Source organism: Scyliorhinus torazame, chromosome 16, assembly GCF_047496885.1.
Source record: "Scyliorhinus torazame isolate Kashiwa2021f chromosome 16, sScyTor2.1, whole genome shotgun sequence".
Classification (NCBI taxonomy): Eukaryota; Metazoa; Chordata; class Chondrichthyes; order Carcharhiniformes; family Scyliorhinidae; genus Scyliorhinus; species Scyliorhinus torazame.
The window spans coordinates 77,664,067-77,684,492 of NC_092722.1; the positions used below are offsets into that span (position 1 = coordinate 77,664,067).

Below are 20,426 nucleotides of genomic sequence, written 5' to 3' on the forward strand. Positions count from 1 at the left end.
TCTCAGGGTGGTATCTGTACACTGACTGGTGTCTCACAGTCCCCTCTCTCTCAGGGAGATATCTGTACACTGACTGGTGTCTCTCAGTCCTCTCTCTCAGGGAGATATCTGTACACTGACTGATGTCTCTCAGTTCTCTCTCTCTCTCAGGGAGATATCTGTACACTGACTGATGTCTCTCAGTCCTCTCTCTCTCAGGGAGATATCTGTACACTGACTGGTGTCTCTCAGTCCCCTCTCTCTCAGGGAGATATCTGTACACTGACTGGTGTCTCTCAGTCCCCTCTCTCTCAGGGAGATATCTGTTCACTGACGGGTGTCTCTCAGTCCCCTCTCTCTCTCAGGGAGATATCTGTACACTGACTGGTGTCTCTCAGTCCCCTCTCTTTCAGGGAGATATCTGTACACTGACTGGTGTCTCTCAGTCCCCTCTCTCTCAGGGAGATATCTGTACACTGACTGGTGTCTATCAGTCCCCTCTCTCAGGGAGATATCTGTACACTGACTGGTGTCTCTCAGTCCCCTCTCTCTCAGGGAGATATCTGTACCCTGACTGGTGTCTCTCAGTCCCCTCTCTCTCAGGGAGATATCTGTACACTGACTGGTGTCTCTCCGCCCTCTCTCTCAGGGTGATATCTGTACACTGACTGGTGTCTCTCAGTCCTCTCTCTCAGGGAGATATCTGTACACTGACTGATGTCTCTCAGTTCTCTCTCTCTCTCAGGGTGGTATCTGTACACTGACTGGTGTCTCTCAGTCCTCTCTCTCAGGGAGATATCTGTACACTGACTGATGTCTCTCAGTTCTCTCTCTCTCTCAGGGAGATATCTGTACACTGACTGGTGTCTCTCAGTCCCCTCTCTCTCAGGGAGATATCTGAACACTGACTGGTGTCACTCAGTCCCCTCTCTCTCAGGGAGATATCTGTACACTGACTGGTGTCTCTCGGTCCTCTCTCTCTCAGGGAGATATCTGTACACTGACTGGTGTCTCTCAGTCCCCTCTCTCAGGGAGATATCTGTACACTGACAGGTGTCTCTCAGTCCTCTCTCTCAGGGAGATATCTGTGCACTGACTGGTGTCTCTCAGTCCTCTCTCTCAGGGAGATATCTGTACACTGACGGGTGTCTCTCAGTCCCCTCTCTCTCTCAGGGAGATATCTGTACACTGACTGGTGTCTCTCAGTCCCCTCTCTTTCAGGGAGATATCTGTACACTGACTGGTGTCTCTCAGTCCCCTCTCTCTCAGGGAGATATCTGTACACTGACTGGTGTCTCTCGGTCCTCTCTCTCTCAGGGAGATATCTGTACACTGACTGGTGTCTCTCAGCCCCTCTCTCTCAGGGAGATATCTGTACACTGACAGGTGTCTCTCAGTCCCCCCTCTCCCTCAGGGAGATATCTGTACACTGACTGGTGTCTCTGAGCCCCCTCTCTCTCAGGGAGATATCTGTACACTGACTGGTGTCTCTCAGTTCTCTCTCTCTCTCAGGGTGATATCTGTACACTGACTGGTGTCTCTCAGTTCTCTCTCTCTCAGGGAGATATCTGTACACTGACTGGTGTCTCTCAGTCCTCTCTCTCAGGTAGATATCTGTACACTGACTGATGTCTCTCAGTTCTCTCTCTCTCTCAGGGTGGTATCTGTACACTGACTGGTGTCTCTCAGTCCTCTCTCTCAGGGAGATATCTGTACACTGACTGATGTCTCTCAGTTCTCTCTCTCTCTCAGGGAGATATCTGTACACTGACTAGTGCCTCTCAGCCCCCCCTCTCTCTCTCAGGGAGATATCTGGACACTGACTGGTGTCTCTCGGTCCTCTCTCTCTCAGGGAGATATCTGTACACTGACTGGTGTCTCTCAGTCCCCTCTCTCAGGGAGATATCTGTACACTGACAGGTGTCTCTCAGTCCTCTCTCTCAGGGAGATATCTGTACACTGAGTGGTGTGTCTCAGTCCCCTCTCTCTCAGGGAGATATCTGTACACTGACTGGTGTCTCTCAGTCCCCCCTCTCTCTCAGGGAGATATCTGTACACTGACTGGTGTCTCTCAGTCCCCTCTCTCTCAGGGAGATATCTGTTCACTGACTGGTGTCTCTCAGTCCCCTCTCTCTCTCAGGGAGATATCTGTACACTGACTGGTGTCTCTCAGTCCCCTCTCTCTCAGGGAGATATCTGTACACTGACTGGTGTCTATCAGTCCCCTCTCTCAGGGAGATATCTGTACACTGACTGGTGTCTCTCAGTTCTCTCTTTCTCTCTCAGGGAGATATCTGTACACTGACTGTTGTCTCTCAGTCCCCTCTCTCTCAGGGGGATATCTGTACACTGACTGTTGTCTCTCAGTCCCCTCTCTCTCAGGGGGATATCTGTACACTGACTGGTGTCTCTCAGTTCTCTCTCTCTTTCTCAGGGTGATATCTGTACATTGACTGGTGTCTCAGTTCCCTCACTCAGGGCGTTATCTATGCACTGACTGATGCCTCTCGGTCCTCTCTCTCTCTCAAAACACAGGGAGGTATCTGGACCCTGACTTACCCATTATTTCCACTAAGATGGTCTGTTGGGCGTGACCTTTGAGTCCCTGGACGATGCAGATGTATGTCCCCTCATCTTGGACGGTTATGTCACGCAGAAGGAGTGACACATTCCCGTTGCTGCCAACCTGGTCCGCGTCCATCAAGGTGCCCTCCCGCTCCGACATCCCTTGGCCCTCTGAGAGTGTGTAGATTCTCCGACCTGTGCCTTTGTGTTGTATCCGCCAATCGACGGATATTGTGCTGGGGTCAGCTCCCAGAAACCCGCAGTCCAGGAGGATGGTCTGGCCCAGGAGCGTCCGGATGCTTGACGTGCGAGTGTAGACTAGGAATTGCACTGTGGATTAATGGAACAGGAATCAATCCCAATGGACCCAAACCCCTTCCCGTTCACTCCCACTATACACAATCCCAATGGACCCAAATCCCTTCCCGTTCACTCCCCTTGTACACAATCCCAATGGACCCAAACCCACTCCCACTGTACACAGTCTCAAGCTAGCCCACCCCTTTCCCATCACTCCCACTGTACACAATTCCAATGGACTCAAACCCCTTCCCGTTCACTCCCACTGCACACAATCCCAATGGACCTAAACCCCTTCCCATTCACTCCCAATGTACACAATCCCAATGGACCCAAACCCCTTCCCGTTCACTCCCACTGTACACAATCCCAATGGACCCAAACCCCTTCCCATTCACTCCCAATGTACAAATCCCAATGGACCCAAACCCCTTCCCATTCACACCCACTGTACACAATCCCAATGGACCCAAACCCCTTCCCAATCACTCCCACACTACACAATTCCAATGGATCCAAACCCCTTCCCGTTCACTCCCACTAGCACACAATCTCAATGGACCCAAACCCCTTCCCATTCACTCCCACTGTACAAATCCCAATGGACCCAAACCCCTTCCCATTCACTCCCACTGTACACAATCTCAATGGACCCAAACCCCTTCCCATTCACTCCCACTGTACACAATCCCAATGGACCCAAACCCCTTCCCATTCACTCCCACTGTACAAATCCCAATGGACCCAAACCCCTTCCCATTCACTCCCACTGTACACAATCCCAATGGACCCAAACCCCTTCCCGTTCACTCCCACTGTACACAATCCCAATGGACCCAAACTCCTTCCCGTTCAGTTCCACTGTACACAATCCCAATGAAACCAGATTGAAAATGCACTGGGCAGAAGGATCTGGGTGTCTTTGCTCATGAATCACAGAAAGTCTGAATGCAGGTACAAAATGTGATAAGAAAGGCAAATGGAATGTTCGCATTTATTGCAAAATGACTGGAGTATAAAAGTAGATAAGTGTTGTTGCAATTGTATAGGGTGTTGGTGATACCACACCTGGAGTTTTGTGTCCAGTGTTGACCTCCTTATTTTTAAAAAATGAATTTAGAATAGCCAATTCTTTGCTTTTTCAATTAAGAGGCGTGACCAATTCACCACCCCGGCACATCATTTTGGGTTGTGAGAGTGAGACCCACACAGACATGGGGAGATTGTGCAAACTCCACAGAGACAATGGCCCGGAGCCGGTATCACACCCGTGTCTTCGGCGCCGTGAGACAGCAGTGCTAACCACTGTGCCACCGTGCTGCCGTGTTGGTTTTATTGGAGAAGGGATGTGGTGGAATTGGAGTTCAGAGGAGTTTCACCAGATTGATTCCGGGGATGAAAGGGTTACTGTATGAGGCGAGATTAAACAGTTTGAGCTTATACTCGCTGGAGTTTAGAAGGATGAGAGGGGATCTAATCGAGGTGTATGAAAAATAAAAGGGATTGACAAAGTAAACGTAGGCCAAATCAAGATCAAGAGGAAGGCTCGAGGTCAGTGACTGGTAAGTAGTATTTCTGTTTTCTTTTTCTTTTCATTGGTATATTGATATATTTTTTTCTTCGTTGTTTATTTATTTATTTAATTTTTTTTTGGTAAATTGTAATTGTTGAAGTTAACCGAAGGTTTAAGACATGGCAGGAGATCTCAGACCCGTGTCATGCTCCTCGTGTGCGATGTGGGAGCTCAGGGCCACGTCCACTGTCCCTGGCACCTTCACGTGCAAGAAGTGTGTCCAGTTGCAGCTCCTGTTAGACCGCTTGACGGCTCTGGAGCTGCGGATGGACTCACTTTGGAGCATCTGCGATGCTGAGGACGTCGTGGATAGCACGTTTAGCGAGTTGGTCATACCGCAGGTGAAAGGTACTGAGGGAGATAGAAAATGGGTGACCAAAAGACAGAGCAAGAGTAGGAAGGCAGTGCAGGTGTCCTCTGCGGTCATCTCCCTGCAAAACAGATATAGCGCTTTGGATACTGTTGAGGGAGATGGCTCACCAGGGGAAGGCAGCAGCAGCCAGGTTCATGGCACCGTGGCTGGCTCTGCTGCGCAGCTGGGCAGGAAGAAGAATGGCAGGGCTATAGTGATAGGGGACTCAATTGGAAGGGGAATAGACAGGCGGTTCTGCGGACGCAATCAAGACTCCAGGATGGTATGTTGCCTCCCTGGTGCAAGGGTCAAGGATGTCTCGGAGCGGTTGCAGGACATTCTGGGAGGGGGAGGGTGAACAGCCAGCTGTGCACAGAGGCACCAACGATATAGGTAAAAAACGGGATGAGGTCCAACAAGCTGAATTTAGGGAGTTAGGAGTTAAACTAAAAAGTAGGACCTCAAAGGTAGTAATCTCAGGATTGCTACCAGTGCCACGAGCTAGTCAGAGTAGGAATGTCAGGATAGATAGGATAAATGCGTGGCTCGAGAGATGGTGCAAGAGGGAGGGATTCAAATTCCTGGGACATTGGAACCGGTTCTGGGGGAGACGGGACCAGTACAAACCGGACGGTCTGCACCTGGGCAGGACTGGAACCGATGTCCTGGGGGGGTTGCGAGAGCTGTTGGGGAGAGTTTAAACTAATGTGGCAGGGGGATGGGAACCGATGCAGGAAGTTGGAAGGTAGTAAAACAGGGACAGAAACAAAAGGCAGTAAGGGGGAAAGTGTAAGGCAGAGAAGTCATAGTCAAAAATCAAAAAGGGCGACAGTACAAGGTACAGTGACTGAGGGGAGCTCAGTGAATAGGACCAGGAATACGAAAAGGAATAAAACGGGAATTGAAAACATTAATGGTAAGCGACGCGGCAGGTTGTTACATGAAGATATGGGTTCAACGACAAGGAAAATTAGGAGAAAGGTTAAGAGGAAATATAACTTAGGGGAGGTTACTGATCGAGGTGTTAAGATTCAGAACAGAGGTAAAAAAGCCAACATAAGTGTACTTTACCTGAATGCTCGTAGTATTCGGAATAAGGTAAATGAGTTGATGGCGCAAATCATCGTGAATGACTATGATTTAGTGGCCATTACTGAAACATGGTTAAAAGATGGTCACGACTGGGAGTTAAATATCCGAGGGTATCAAACTATTCGGAAGGACAGAGTGGATGGTAAGGGAGGTGGTGTAGCTCTGTTATTTAAGGATGACATCTGGGCAACAGTAAGGGATGACATCGGTGCTATGGAGGATAAGGTTGAATCCATTTGGGTGGAAATCAGGAATAGTAAGGCAAAAAAGTCACTTATAGGAGTAGTCTATAAGCCACTAAATAGTAACATGGTGGGGCAGGCAATAAACAAAGAAATAACTGATGCATGTAGAAATGGTACAGCAGTTATCATGGGGGATTTTAATCTACATGTCGATTGGTTTAACCAGGTCGGTCAAGGCAGCCTTGAGGAGGAGTTTATAGAATGTATCCGCGATAGTTTCCTCGAACAGTATGTAATGGAACCTACGAGGGATCAAGCAGTTCTAGATCTGGTCCTGTGTAATGAGACAGGATTGATTCAGGATCTCATAGTTAGGGATCCTCTCGGAAGGAGCGATCACAATATGGTGGAATTTAAAATACAGATGGAGGGTGAGAAGGTAAAATCAAGCACTAGTGTTTTGTGCTTAAACAAAGGAGATTACAATGGGATGAGAGAACTAGCTAAGGTAGACTGGGAGCAAAGACTTGATGGTGAAAAAGTTGAGGACCAGTGGAGAACCTTCCAAGTGATTTTTCACAGTGCTCAGCAAAGGTTTATACCAACAAAAAGGAAGGACGGTAAAAAGAGGGAAAATCGACCGTGGATATCAAAGGAAATAAGGGAGAGTATCAAATTGAAGGAAAAAACATACAAAGTAGCAAAGATCAGTGGGAGACTAGAGGACTGGGAAATCTTTAGGGGGCAACAGAAAGCTACTAAAAAAGCTATAAAGAAGAGTAAAATAGATTATGAGAGTAAACTTGCTCAGAATATAAAAACAGATAGTAAAAGTTTCTACAAATATATAAAACAAAAAAGAGTGGCTAAGGTAAATATTGGTCCTTTAGAGGATGAGAAGGGAGATTTAATAATGGGAGATGAGGAAATGGCTGAGGAACTGAACAGGTTTTTTGGGTCGGTCTTCACAGTGGAAGACACAAATAACATGCCAGTGACTGATGGAAATGAGGCTATGACAGGTGAGGAGCTTGAGAGGATTGTTATCACCAAGGAGGTAGTGACGGGCAAGCTAGTGGGGCTAAAGGTAGACAAGTCTCCTGGACCTGATGGAATGCATCCCAGAATGCTAAAAGAGATGGCTAGGGAAATTGCAAATGCACGAGTAATAATTTACCAAAATTCACTAGGCTGGTCCTGGCGGATTGGAAATTAGCAAACGCGACACCACTGTTTAAAACAGGAGGTAGGCAGAAAGCGGGTAATTGTAGGCCAGTGAGCTTAACTTCGGTAGTAGGGAAGATGCTGGAATCTATCATCAAGGAAGAAATAGCGAGGCATCTGGATGGAAATTGTCCCATTGGGCAGACGCAGCATGGGTTCATAAAGGGCAGGTCGTGCCTAACTAATTTAGTGGAATTTTTTGAGGACATTAACAGTGCGGTAGATAACGGGGAGCCAAGGGATGTGGTATATCTGGATTTCCTGAAAGCCTTTGACAAGGTGCCACACAAAAGGTTACTGCATAAGATAAAGATGCATGGCATTAAGGGGAAAGTAGTAGCATGGGTAGAGGATTGGTTAATTAATAGAAAGCAAAGAGTGGGGATTAATGGGTGTTTCTCTGGTTGGCAATCAGTAGCTAGTAGTGTCCCTCAGGGATCAGTGTTGGGCCCACAACTGTTCACAATTTACATAGATGATTTGGAGTTGGGGACAAAGGGCAATGTGTCCAAGTTTGCAGACGACACGAAGATAAGTGGTAAAGCAAAAAGTGCAGAGGATACTGGAAGTCTGCAGAGGGATTTGGATAGGCTAAGTGAATGGGCTAGGGTCTGGCAGATGGAATACAATGTTGACAAATGTGAGATTATCCATTTTGGTAGGAATAACAGCAAAAGGGATTATTATTTAAATGATAAAATATTAAAACATGCTGCTGTGCAGAGAGACCTGGGTGTGCTAGTGCATGAGTCACAAAAGGTTGGTTTACAGGTGCCACAGGTGATTAAGAAGGCAAATGGAATTTTGTCCTTCATTGCTAGAGGGATGGAGTTTAAGACTAGGGAGGTTATGCTGCAATTGTATAAGGTGTTAGTGAGGCCACACCTGGAGTATTGTGTTCAGTTTTGGTCTCCTTGCTTGAGAAAGGACGTACTGACACTGGAGGGTGTGCAGAGGAGATTCACTAGGTTAATCCCAGAGCTGAAGGGGTTGGATTACGAGGAGAGGTTGAGTAAACTGGGACTGTACTCGTTGGAATTTAGAAGGATGAGGGGGGATCTTATAGAAACATATAAGATTATGAAGGGAATAGATAGGATAGATGCGGGCAGGTTGTTTCCACTGGCGGGTGAAAGCAGAACTAGGGGGCATAACCTCAAAATAAGGGGAAGTAGATTTAGGACTGAGTTTAGGAGGAACTTCTTCACCCAAAGGGTTGTGAATCCATGGAATTCCTTGCCCAGTGAAGCAGTAGAGGCTCCTTCATTAAATGTTTTTAAGATAAAGATAGATAGTTTTTTGAAGAATAAAGGGATTAAGGGTTATGGTGTTCGGGCCGGAAAGTGGAGCTGAGTCCACAAAAGATCAGCCATGATCTCATTGAATGGTGGAGCAGGCTCGAGGGGCCAGATGGCCTACTCCTGCTCCTAATTCTTATGTTCTTATGTCAATGTCCCCCTTGTGCGGCAATCTAGAACGAGAGGTCACGGATATAGGTTGAGAGGCATTAGATTTAAAACTGGGACAAGTGGCACTACTTCTCGCAGAGGGAGGTGAATTTCTGGATCTCGTTGCCCCATATTGCGCTGGAATTGGAGTCATTAAATGGTTTCAAGAAGCAGATCGATATATTTCGGATTAAAAAATGGATTAAAGGGATATGGGAACAGGTAAGTAGCTAGCTTTGAGACCAGGAAGAGATCAGCCATGATCTGATTGAATGGTGGAGCAGGCTCGAAGGGCTGAATTACCAATATCTTCTCCTAATTCCTATGTTCCTGTGTTCCCATGTCCCTAACTCCTTCCCGTTCACTCCCACTGTACATAATCCCAATGGACCAAAACCCCTTCCCGTTTACTCCCATTGTACACAATCCCAATGGACCCAATCCTCTTCCTTTTCAATCCCACTCTACACAATCCTAAGGCACCCAATTCACTTCCCGTTCACACCCACTCTACAAAATCCCAATGGGCCAAACCCCTTCCCATTCAATCCCACTCCATACAATCCTAATGGACCCAAACCCCTTCCTTTTCACTCCCACTGCACACAATCCCAATGGACCCAAACCCCTTCCCATTCACTCCCACTCTACACATTCCCAATGGACCCAAACCCCTTCCCGTTCACTCCCACTGAACACAATCCCAATGGACCCAAACCCCTTCCCGTTCACTCCCACTGTACATAATCCTAATGGACCCAAACCCCTTCACATTCACTCCCACTGTACACAATCCCAATGGACCCAAACCCCTTCCCGTTCACTCCCACTGTACACAATCCCAATGGACCAAACCCCTTCCCGTTCACTCCCACTGTGCACAATACCAATGGACCCAAACCCCTTCCCGTTCACTCCCACTGTGCACAATCCCAATGGACCCAAACCCCTTCCCGTTCACTCCCACTGTACACAATCCCAATGGACCCAAACCCCTTCCCGTTCACTCCCACTGTACACAATCCCAATGGACCAAACCCCTTCCCGTTCACTCCCACTGTGCACAATCCCAATGGACCCAAACCCCTTCCCGTTCACTCCCACTGTGCACAATCCCAATGGACCCAAACCGCTTCCCGTTCACTCCCACTGTACACAATCCCAGTGGGCCCAAACCCCTTCCCGTTCACTCCCACTGTCCACAATCCCAATGGACCAAACCCCTTCCCGTTCACTCCCACTGTGCACAATCCCAATGGACCCAAACCCCTTCCCGTTCACTCCCACTGTACACCATCCCAATGGAGCCAAACCCCTTCCCGTTCACTCCCAGTGTACACCATCCCAATGGAGCCAAACCCCTTCCCGTTCACTCCCAGTGTACACCATCCCAATGGGTACAAATACTCAATGCGATACCCACCAGAAAGGGGGATAGTTCCCGTCGGGCTCAGTTCTACATTCAGCTTCTCGTTGAATATCCGTTCTCCGCTGTCCTTCTCGCTGACTGGAATGGTTCTGAACACCAGAGCCATGCCGAGGCCACCCCCAGAGATACGCAGCACCCCGATGAAGGAGGTGGCAGGAGCCCCCTCAGCATCATCCGCCCCAGATTGAGCCCCGAAACTGCTAATCTCGCACGTCACCTCTTGTCCTTCACAGTCTGCGTGAAGCAGAATCTCCCCATTGGGTATCGGGACATCCGAGCCTGCAGGTACAAAGATCATCGGGTCAGTACTGAGGGAGTGCTGCACTGTCAGAGGGTCAGCACTGAGGGAGTGCCGCACTGTCAGAGGGTCAGCACTGAGGGAGTGCCGCACTGTCAGAGGGTCAGCACTGAGGGAGTGTCGCACTGTCAGAGGGTCAGCACTGAGGGAGTGCCGCACTGTCAGAGGGTCAGTACAGAGAGAGTGCTGCACTGTCAGAGGGTCAGCACTGAAGGAGTGCCGCACTGTTGGAGGGTCAGCACTGAGGGAACGCCACACTGTCAGAGGGTCAGTGCTGAGGGAACGCCACATTGTCTGAGGGTCAGTGCTGAGGGAGTGCCGCACTGTCAGAGGGCCAGTACTGAGGGAGTGCCGCACTGTCAGAGGGCCAGTGCTCCAGGAGTGTCCGCACTGTTCGAGGGTCAGTGCTGAGGGAGTGCCCGCACTGTCAGAGGGTGGGTGCTGAGGGAGTGCCGCACTGTCAGAGGGCCAGTGCTCCAGGAGTGTCCGCACTGTTCGAGGGTCAGTGCTGAGGGAGTGTCCGCACTGTCAGAAGTTCAGCACTGAGGAAACGCCACACTGTCAGAGGGTCAGTGCTGAGGGAGTGCCGCACTGTCAGAGGGCCAGTGCTCCAGGAGTGTCCGCACTGTTCGAGGGTCAGTGCTGAGGGAGTGCCCGCACTGTCAGAGGGTGGGTGCTGAGGGAGTGCCGCACTGTTAGAGGGTCAATGCTGAGGGAGTGCCCTCACTGTCAGAGGGTCAGTGCTGAGAGCGTGCCATATTGTCGGAGGGTCAGTACTCGGGGAGTGCCGCACTGTCAGAGGGTCAGCACTGAGGGAGTGCCGCACTGTCAGAAGGTCAGTACTGAGGGGGTGCCGCACTGTCAGAGGGTCAGTGCTGAGGGAGTGCTGCACTGTCAGAGGGTCAGTGCAGGGAGCGTGCCGCGCTGTCGGAGGGTCAGTACTGAGGGAGTGCCGCACTGTCGGAGGGTCAGTACTGAGGGAGTGCCGCACTGTCAGAGGGTCAGTGCTGTGGGAGTGCCACACTGTCAGAGGGTCAGCACTGAGGGAGTGCTATACCATCAGAGGGTCAGTGCTGAGGGAGTGCCGCACTGTCGGAGGGTCAGTACTGAGGGAGTGCCGCACTGCCGGAGGGTCAGTACTGAGGGAGTGCCGCACTGTCAGAGGGTCACTACTGAGGGAGTGCCGCACTGTCAGAGGGTCAGCACTGAGGGAGTGCCACACTGTCAGAGGGTCACTACTGTGGGTGTGCCGCACTGTCAGAGGGTCAGCACTGAGGGAGTGCCGCACTGTCAGAGGGTCAGCACTGAGGGAGTGCCACACTGTCAGAGGGTCACTACTGTGGGTGTGCCGCACTGTCAGAGGGTCAGCACTGAGGGAGTGCTGCACTGTCAGAGGGTCAGCACTGAGGGAGTGCCGCACTGTCAGAGGGTCAGCACTGAGGGAGTGCTGCACTGTCAGAGGGTCAGCACTGAGGGAGTGCCGCACTGTCAGAGGGTCAGCACTGAGGGAGTGCCGCACTGTCAGAGGGTCAGTACAGAGAGAGTGCTGCACTGTCAGAGGGTCAGCACTGAAGGAGTTCCGCACTGTTGGAGGGTCAGCACTGAGGGAACGCCACACTGTCAGAGGGTCAGTGCTGAGGGAACGCCACATTGTCTGAGGATCAGTGCTGTGGGAGTGTCCGCACTGTCTGAAGGTCAGCACTGAGGAAACGCCACACTGTCAGAGGGTCAGTGCTGAGGGGGTGCAGCACTGTCAGAGGGCCAGTACTGAGGGAGTGCCGCACTGTCAGAGGGCCAGTGCTCCAGGAGTGTCCGCACTGTTCGAGGGTCAGTGCTGAGGGAGTGCCCGCACTGTCAGAGGGTCAGTGCTGAGAGCGTGCCACATTGTCGGAGGGTCAGTACTCAGGGAGTGCCGCACTGTCAGAGGGTCAGCACTGAGGGAGTGCCGCACTGTCAGAAGGTCAGTACTGAGGGAGTGCCGCACTGTCAGAGGGTCAGTGCTGTGGGAGTGCTGCACTGTCAGAGGGACAGTGCTGAGAGCGTGCTGCACTGTCGGAGGGTCAGTACTGAGAGAGTGCCGCACTGTCGGAGGGTCAGTACTGAGGGAGTGCCGCACTGTCAGAGGGTCAGTGCTGTGGGAGTGCCACACTGTCAGAGGGTCCGCACTGAGGGAGTGCCACACCATCAGAGGGTCAGTGCTGAGGGAGTGCCGCACTGTCGGAGGGTCAGTGCTGAGAGCGTGCCGCACTGTCGGAGGGTCAGCACTGAGAGAGTGCCGCACTGTCGGAGGGTCAGCACTGAGAGAGTGCCGCACTGTCAGAAGGTCAGCACTGAGGGAGCGCCGCACTGTCAGAGGGTCAGTACTGAGAGCGTGCCGCACTGTCAGAGGGTCAGTACTCAGGGAGTGCCGCACTGTCAGAGGGTCAGTACTGAGAGCGTGCCCGCACTGTCGGAGGGTCAGTACTGAGCGAGTGCTGCACTGTCAGAGGGTCAGTACTGAGAGAGTGCCGCACTGTCAGACAGTCAGCACTGAGGGAACGTCGCACTGTCAGAGGGTCAGTGCTGTGGGAGTGCCGCACTGTCAGTGGGTCAGTACTGAGGGAGTGCTGCACTGTCAGAGGGTCAGTACTGAGGAAGTGCCGCACTGTCAGAGTGTCAGTGCTGAGGGAGTGCCTGCACTGTCGGAGGGTCAGTACTGAGGGAGTGCCGCACTGTCAGAGTGTCAGTGCTGAGGGAGTGCCTGCACTGTCAGAGGGTCAGCACTGAGGGAGTGCTGCACTGTCAGAGGGTCAGTACTGAGGAAGTGCCGCACTGTCAGAGGGTCAGCACTGAGGGAGTGCCGCACTGTCAGAGGGTCAGTGCTGAGAGCGTGCCGCACTGTCGGAGGGTCAGTACTGAGGGAGTGCCGCACTGTCAGAGGGTCAGTACTGAGGGAGTGCTGCACTGTCAGAGGGTCAGTACTGAGCGATTGCCGCACTGTCAGAGGGCCAGTCCTGAGAGCGTGCCGCACTGTCAGAGGGTCAGTACTCAGGGAGTGCCGCACTGTCAGAGGATCAATGCTGAGAGCGTGCCCGCACTGTCAGAGGGTCAGCACTGAGGGAGTGCCACACCGTCAGAGGGTCAGTACTGAGGGAGTGCCACACTGTCGGAGGGTCAGTACTGAGGGAGCGCTGCACTGTCAGATGGTCAGTGCTGAGGGAGTGCCGCACTGTAAGAGGGTCAGTGCTGAGGGAGCGCCCGCACTGTCATTGGGTCAGTACTGAGGGAGTGCCGCACTGTCAGAGGGTCAGCACTGATGGAGCGCTGCACTGTCAGAGGGTCAGTGCTGAGGGAGTGCCCGCACTGTCATAGGGTCAGTACTGAGGGAGTGCCGCACTGTCAGAGGGTCAGTACTGAGGTAGTGCCGCACTGTCAGAGGGTCAGTACTGAGGGAGTGCCGCACTGTCAGAGGGTCAGTACTGAGCGAGTGCTGCACTGTCAGTGGGTCAGCACTGAGGGAGTGCCACACTGTCAGAGGGTCAGCACTGAGGGAGTGCCACACTGTCAGAGGGTCAGTACTGAGGGAGTGCTGCACTGTCATAGGGTCAGCACTGAGGGAGTGCTGCACTGTCGGAGGGTCAGTACTGAGGGAGCGCTGCACTGTCAGAGGGTCAGTGCTGAGGGAGTGCTGCACTGTCAGTGGGTCAGCACTGAGGGAGTGCCACACTGTCAGAGGGTCAGTACTGAGGGAGTGCCGCACTGTCATAGGGTCAGTACTGAAGGAGTGCCGCACTGTCAGAGAGTCAGCACTGAGGGAGTGCCACACTGTCAGAGGGTCAGTACTGAGGGAGTGCCGCACTGTCATAGGGTCAGTACTGAAGGAGTGCCGCACTGTCAGAGAGTCAGCACTGAGGGAGTGCCACACTGTCAGAGGGTCACTACTGTGAGTGTGCCGCACTGTCAGAGGGTCAGCACTGAGGGAGTGCTGCACTCTCAGAGGGTCAGTACTGAGGGAGCGCCGCACTGTCAGAGGGTCAGTACTGAGGGAGTGCTGCACTGTCAGAGGGTCAGTACTGAGGGAGTGCTGCACTGTCAGAGGGTCAGTACTGAGGGAGTGCTGCACTGTCAGAGGGTCAGTACTGAGGGAGCGCCGCACTGTCAGAGGGTCAGCACTGAGGGAGCGCCGCACTGTCAGAGGGTCAGTACTGAGGGAGTGCTGCACTGTCAGAGGGTCAGTACTGAGGGAGTGCTGCACTGTCAGAGGGTCAGTACTGAGGGAGCGCCGCACTGTCAGAGGGTCAGTACTGAGGGAGTGCCGCACTGTCGCAGGGTCAGTACTGAGGGAGTGCTGCACTGTCAGAGGGTCAGTACTGAGGGAGTGCTGCACTGTCAGAGGGTCAGTACTGAGGGAGTGCTGCACTGTCAGAGGGTCAGTACTGAGGGAGCGCCGCACTGTCAGAGGGTCAGTACTGAGGGAGTGCTGCACTGTCAGAGGGTCAGTACTGAGGGAGCGCCGCACTGTCAGAGGGTCAGTACTGAGGCAGCGCCGCACTGTCAGAGGGTCAGTACTGAGGGAGTGCCGCACTGTCAGAGCGATAGTGCCGAGGGGTCGGGTGGATGTTGGGGTGGAGTCTTACTGTTTGGGAGTAGGCTTTGGGGGTTGACCGAGGGTGAAAATAACGGAGACTCACCAATGGCCTCGAAGATGATGTGCTTCCGATCCTCGTCGCGAACCTCGTAGTCAGTCCAGGCGGACGTTTGCTCATCTCCGGCGATACTGACGTTGCGGAGTACGAGCAAAGATTTCTCCCGAGAGAATCTCCCACTGACCGCGCTGAGACCACCCGAGTCCTCGATATACCAGCAGTCCAGGACCACATCAGCAGCTTCACTCACTGGGCCAGCCCCAGGATCATCGGCCAAAACTAAGACTACAGAGACAGGTACAGCACGGGGTTAGATACAGAGTAAAGCTCCCTCGACACTGTCCCCATCAAACACTCCCAGGACAGGTACAGCACGGGGTTAGATACAGAGTAAAGCTCCCTCTACACTGTCCCCATCAAACACTCCCAGGACAGCTACAGCACGGGGTTAGATACAGAGTAAAGCTCCCTCTACACTGTCCCCATCAAACACTCACAGGACAGGTACAGCACGGGGTTAGATACAGAGTAAAGCTCCCTCTACACTGTGCCCATCAAACATTCCCAGGACAGCTACAGCACGGGGTTAGATACAGAGTAAAGCTCCCTCGACACTGTCCCCATCAAACACTCCCAGGACAGATACAGCACGGGGTTAGATACAGAGTAAAGCTCCCTCTACACTGTCCTGATCAAACACTCCCAGGACAGGTACAGCACGGGGTTAGATACAGAGTAAAGCTCCCTCTGCACTGTCCCCATCAAACACTCCCAGGACAGGTACAGCACGGGGTTAGATACAGAGTAAAGCTCCCTCTGCACTGTCCCCATCAAACGCTCCCAGGACAGGTACAGCACGGGGTTAGATACAGAGTAAAGCTCCCTCTACACTGTCCCCATCAAACACTCCCAGAACAGGTACAGCACGGGGATAGATACAGAGTAAAGCTCCCTCTACACTGTCCCCATCAAACACTCCCAGGACAGGTACAGCACGGGGATAGATACAGAGTAAAGCTCCCTCTACACTGTCCCCATCAAACACTCTCAGGACAGGTACAGCACGGGGTTAGATACAGAGTAAAGCTCCCGCTACACTGTCCCCATCAAACACTTCCAGGACAGGTACAGCACGGAGTTAGATACAGAGTAAAGCTCCCTCTACACTGTCCCCATCAAATACTCCCAGGACAGGTACAGCACGGGGTTGGATACAGAGTAAAGCTCCCGCTACACTGTCCCCATCAAACACTCCCGGGACAGGTACAGCACGGGGTTAGATACAGAGTAAAGCTCCCTCTGCACTGTCCCCATCAAACACTTCCAGGACAGGTACAGCACGGAGTTAAATACAGAGTAAAGCTCCCTCTACACTGTCCCCATCAAACACTCCCAGGACAGGTGCAGCACGGGGTTAGATACAGAGTTAAGCTCCCTCGACACTGTCCCCATCAAACACTCCCAGGACAGGTACAGCACGGGGTTAAATACAGAGTAAAGCTCCCTCTACACTGTCCCCATCAAACACTCCTCGGACAGGTACAGTACGGGGTTAGATACAGAGTAAAGCTCCCTTCACACTGTCCCCATCAAACACTCCCAGGACAGGTACAGCACGGGGTTAAATGCAGAGTAAAGCTCCCTCTACACAGTCCCCATCAAACACTCCCAGGACAGGTACAGCACGGGGTTAGATACAGAGTAAGGCTCCCTTCACACTGTCCCCATCAAACACTCCCAGGACAGGTACAGCACGGGGTTAGATACAGAGTAAAGCTCCCTTCACACTGTCCCCATCAAACACTCCCAGGACAGGTAGAGCACGGGGTTAAATGCAGAGTAAAGCTCCTTCTACACAGTCCCCATCAAACACTCCCAGGACAGGAACAGCACGGGGTTAGATACAGAGTAAAGCTCCCTTCACACTGTCCCCATCAAACACTCCCAGGACAGGTACATCACGGAGTTAAATACAGAGTAAAGCTCCCTCTACACTGTCCCCATCAAACACTCGCAGGACAGGTACAGCACGGGGTTAGATACAGAGTAAAGCTCCCTCTACACTGTCCCCATCAAACACTCCCAGGACAGGTACAGCACGGGGTTAGATACAGAGTAAAGCTCCCTCTACACAGTCCCCATCAAACACTCTCAGGACAGGGACAGCACGGGGTTAGACAGAGATTAAAGTTCCCACTGTTGTGGCTGAGTGGGAGCGTTGCTTACCCAGCTTGAGTAGAAGCCAGTGTATGTGTCGGTGCATTTTCCGTGATTTTCCAGTTGAATTGTTGGTGTTTTAGATTGCTGATGGTGGGGGTTGGGTGACACAAGGATGGAAATCTTCATTTTTGCTTTCACTTTGCAGCCGGAAGCTTTTGGCCTTTTCAGTTCTGGGACAGGAGCCAATTCTCTCACTGGCTCTGACACTCCTGCAGGAAATCATGTGACTGCTCTGAAACCTGTCTGTCTCATTCTGTGCGTGTCTCTCTCTCGCTCTCGTACTCTCTGTCTCTGCCTCTCTCCATTTTAGTCTTTCTCTCTGTTTCTCTCTCCTTCTGTCTTTCTGTCCCTGGCTCTCTCTCCCTCTGTCTCTCACTCTGTTTCTCTCTCTGATTCTCTCTCTATCTGTCTCTCTCTCTCTCTCTGTCTGACTCTGCCCCTCTCTCTATCTCACTCTCTCACTCCCTCTGTCCTGGGAGTATTTGAGGCTGCGGATGATGGGCAGACAGTCAGGTCGGATGACCCCCTTGGTCGCCCGCTGCCTGGACCTATTGATGGCAAGTTAGGCCAGGCCCAGAGCAGGTTCACGAGGAGATCCTCTGCCTTTCCCGCCCCTCTCTGCACCGGATGTCTGTCGATCAGGAGTGTGGGGCTGAAGTGCAAAGAAAACCTCAACAACAACATTGTCAAGAAACCAAAAAGGGAATGCAGCCTAGTGTCGTGTTATTCACCCTGGGGTAACACGGACTGCAACTGGATGCAGTTGTATTGGAAAGTAGACTCCAAACTTAGACGTTGGTTCAATACGTTTCATTGAACTTCTGTAGCAGTGCACACAGCTTGCTGTGGGTTTGACACTCTACTAATCTAAGCGTGCTAACTATAACTAACTAGACCAGACTAGCTCTGAGCCACGTATAGAAGGTGCTAACTGATAGATACACCCTGACTGTCACTACAGTTGTCACCAGTGGAAAGAGGCAGAGTGCTGATGCCTCGTGTGTTTTATAGTGGGGAAACCCCCTCTAGTGTTCTGTCTGGTGATTGGTTGTGTTCTGTCCTGTGTGTTGATTGGCTGTACTGGGTGTCTGTCACTGTCTGTCTGTATCTCATTATGTGCATGAGTGCATATCATGACACCTAGGACAGACAACATAAACATGCTGCACGGTCTCCACCAGGCCTAAAAAGTGGCAGGACTCTGGCCAGGCCGTGAAGTGATGGGATCAACGATTGCACGGCACTGCCATGTGCAGCACCCTCCACCCCAGGTCCCCAAGTTTTATGGGGAGGACACCTCCGTAGAGGGACCTCCAGTGGGGACCTCCGTCGCTGGACGTCAACGAGGACAAGGAGGTGGAAGGTGTGCAATAGTAGGTCGTACAGGAAACCCCTCCGCGCGGTGCGAAAAGGCACGGAGGGTATTTCCGCATGGCGACTGGGGCTGTGGGGTACCGGCGCCCAGGGGGGGTTTAGGGGCTTGAAACCAATGTGGAATTCCATTCAAGCAGGGGTCCACTCAGACGGGATGCCACCGCACAACCGCACCGTATCCAGTCCAGGTCTGCCCACGGGGCTGAGCATGACCGTTTTGAGGCTTTGGCTTTATTACAGTCAGATGCGAGGCCTCCTGCTGCAGCTGGCGAAATGGCAGGGCACTGGAGGTCATGCATATTTATACAGTTCTCCGTGGGCGGAGCCAGCCGGCAGGAGCTACCGGTGAACCTGTAGTGCAGGTCCTACCTTACATCTCCAATTACAGTGGATCACCACATTCACCCCCTGTTAATAATGAGTCCGGCGGGGGTGACGTGAAACTATATACAATTAGTGCAATTATGTACAGTGGTATGTAGCCACCTGGGTTGGCCACTTCCCGACTTAAAATGGAGAACCGCAAAGGTTGCAGGGAAATTCAGCCAACTCAGGCAAAGACCAGCAAGTGCAGAAATCCTGTGTATTAGAACTTGCAGAAACCCAGACAGCACTGAAACCAGCAGCCATCTGCATAGTAATGTGCGATTCCCAGGCACAATTGCAACAGTTAAGGCGAATAAAGCCAAGCCAGACTCCTCGGCGCCAGCAGGAGCCAAGACAAAGGATGGCCAACGGACATTTAGGGACAGCCCAGCGATCAGGGAACAACTCCAGTATTGGAGAAATCGATCCAAGTGATCGGAACGCAGTCCAATCACTTGGAACCAGGTACGGGGTCTGCCCAAAGGGCGGGAAGCCCCTGGGGACTATAAAATAGAGTCCCCAAGTTCAATTCGTCCTTCTTGGCAGGGTCACTCAGCAACTCGAAACAACCCGTGAGAGTGATCTGTCTAAGCTGCCGCATCAACCAAGTAAGCCTCAAGTCAACGCTCGCTACGCGATAGACGCTCCTAGCTACCAGTCCAAAGCAGCTTTTGAATCCTGCAGATTCAGATCGAACGAAAGGCCATTTGTTCCCCTGACCTGGTGGGCCAGTCCGAAGCTAAGTATTGGCCTTTTAGTGATAGAGAATAGTCTAGAAAGTAGAGTTTACGCATGAGTAGAGATTGACTGTGTATAATAAATGTGTTTTGATTTGAATCTTACTAATTGGTGTGTTGAGTTATTGATCATTACTTGAACTTGAACCTCGTGGCAGTATCAGAAAGATACCTGACTACTCGAGAGCAAAGGTTATAAAACAGAGCCAATTACGAATTAAGAGCCAACCAAAAGTTAGCAACAGGTAGGGAAAGAAAAGTCCATGTTGACGGTCCGGAGTCCGTCAAAGGTTCAGCCGGTCCGGTGCTTTGATGCTTCGTTGGGAGCGGCGTAACGGTGCCGGCGAAGTCGATGCTGGCGGTGGTGGGGGTGGCACCGATGGCGGTGGTGGCGGTGCTGATGCTGGCCAGTCATCGGGGAACTCCGGGAGCGTGCAGAAGTCTTCTTCGTCCTCTTGTGCGGAAAAGGGGAGGGGGGGTGCTCTGGTGGGGTCAATATTGGCGGCGCGATGGGAGGTGGGGGGGGGGCGCATTGGTGGGGGTGTGTGTTGGGGTGGAACCTGACGGTGCCAGGTCCCTGAGTGAGACAGTATCTTGGCGGCCGTCGGGGAACACAACGTAGGCATATTGAGGGTTGGCGTGGAGCAGGTGAACCCTGT

The 20,426-nt window shown here is 52.1% G+C and overlaps 1 protein-coding gene across 1 annotated transcript in view; it reads right to left on the reverse strand.

The window, feature by feature from the left end:
• Positions 1-17,601, reverse strand: part of LOC140392887 (tapasin-related protein-like) — a 34,901-nt gene extending 17,300 nt beyond the window's left edge. The window contains exons 1-4 of the mRNA XM_072478648.1: positions 17,297-17,601; positions 15,116-15,355; positions 10,142-10,426; positions 2,539-2,874 (exon numbers count right to left, since the gene is read on the reverse strand). Coding sequence (XP_072334749.1) covers positions 2,539-2,874; positions 10,142-10,426; positions 15,116-15,355; positions 17,297-17,333 — 898 coding nt within the window. The 5' untranslated portion in view covers positions 17,334-17,601. The remainder of the gene's footprint in view (positions 1-2,538; positions 2,875-10,141; positions 10,427-15,115; positions 15,356-17,296) is intronic.
• Positions 17,602-20,426: the final 2,825 nt, after the last annotated feature.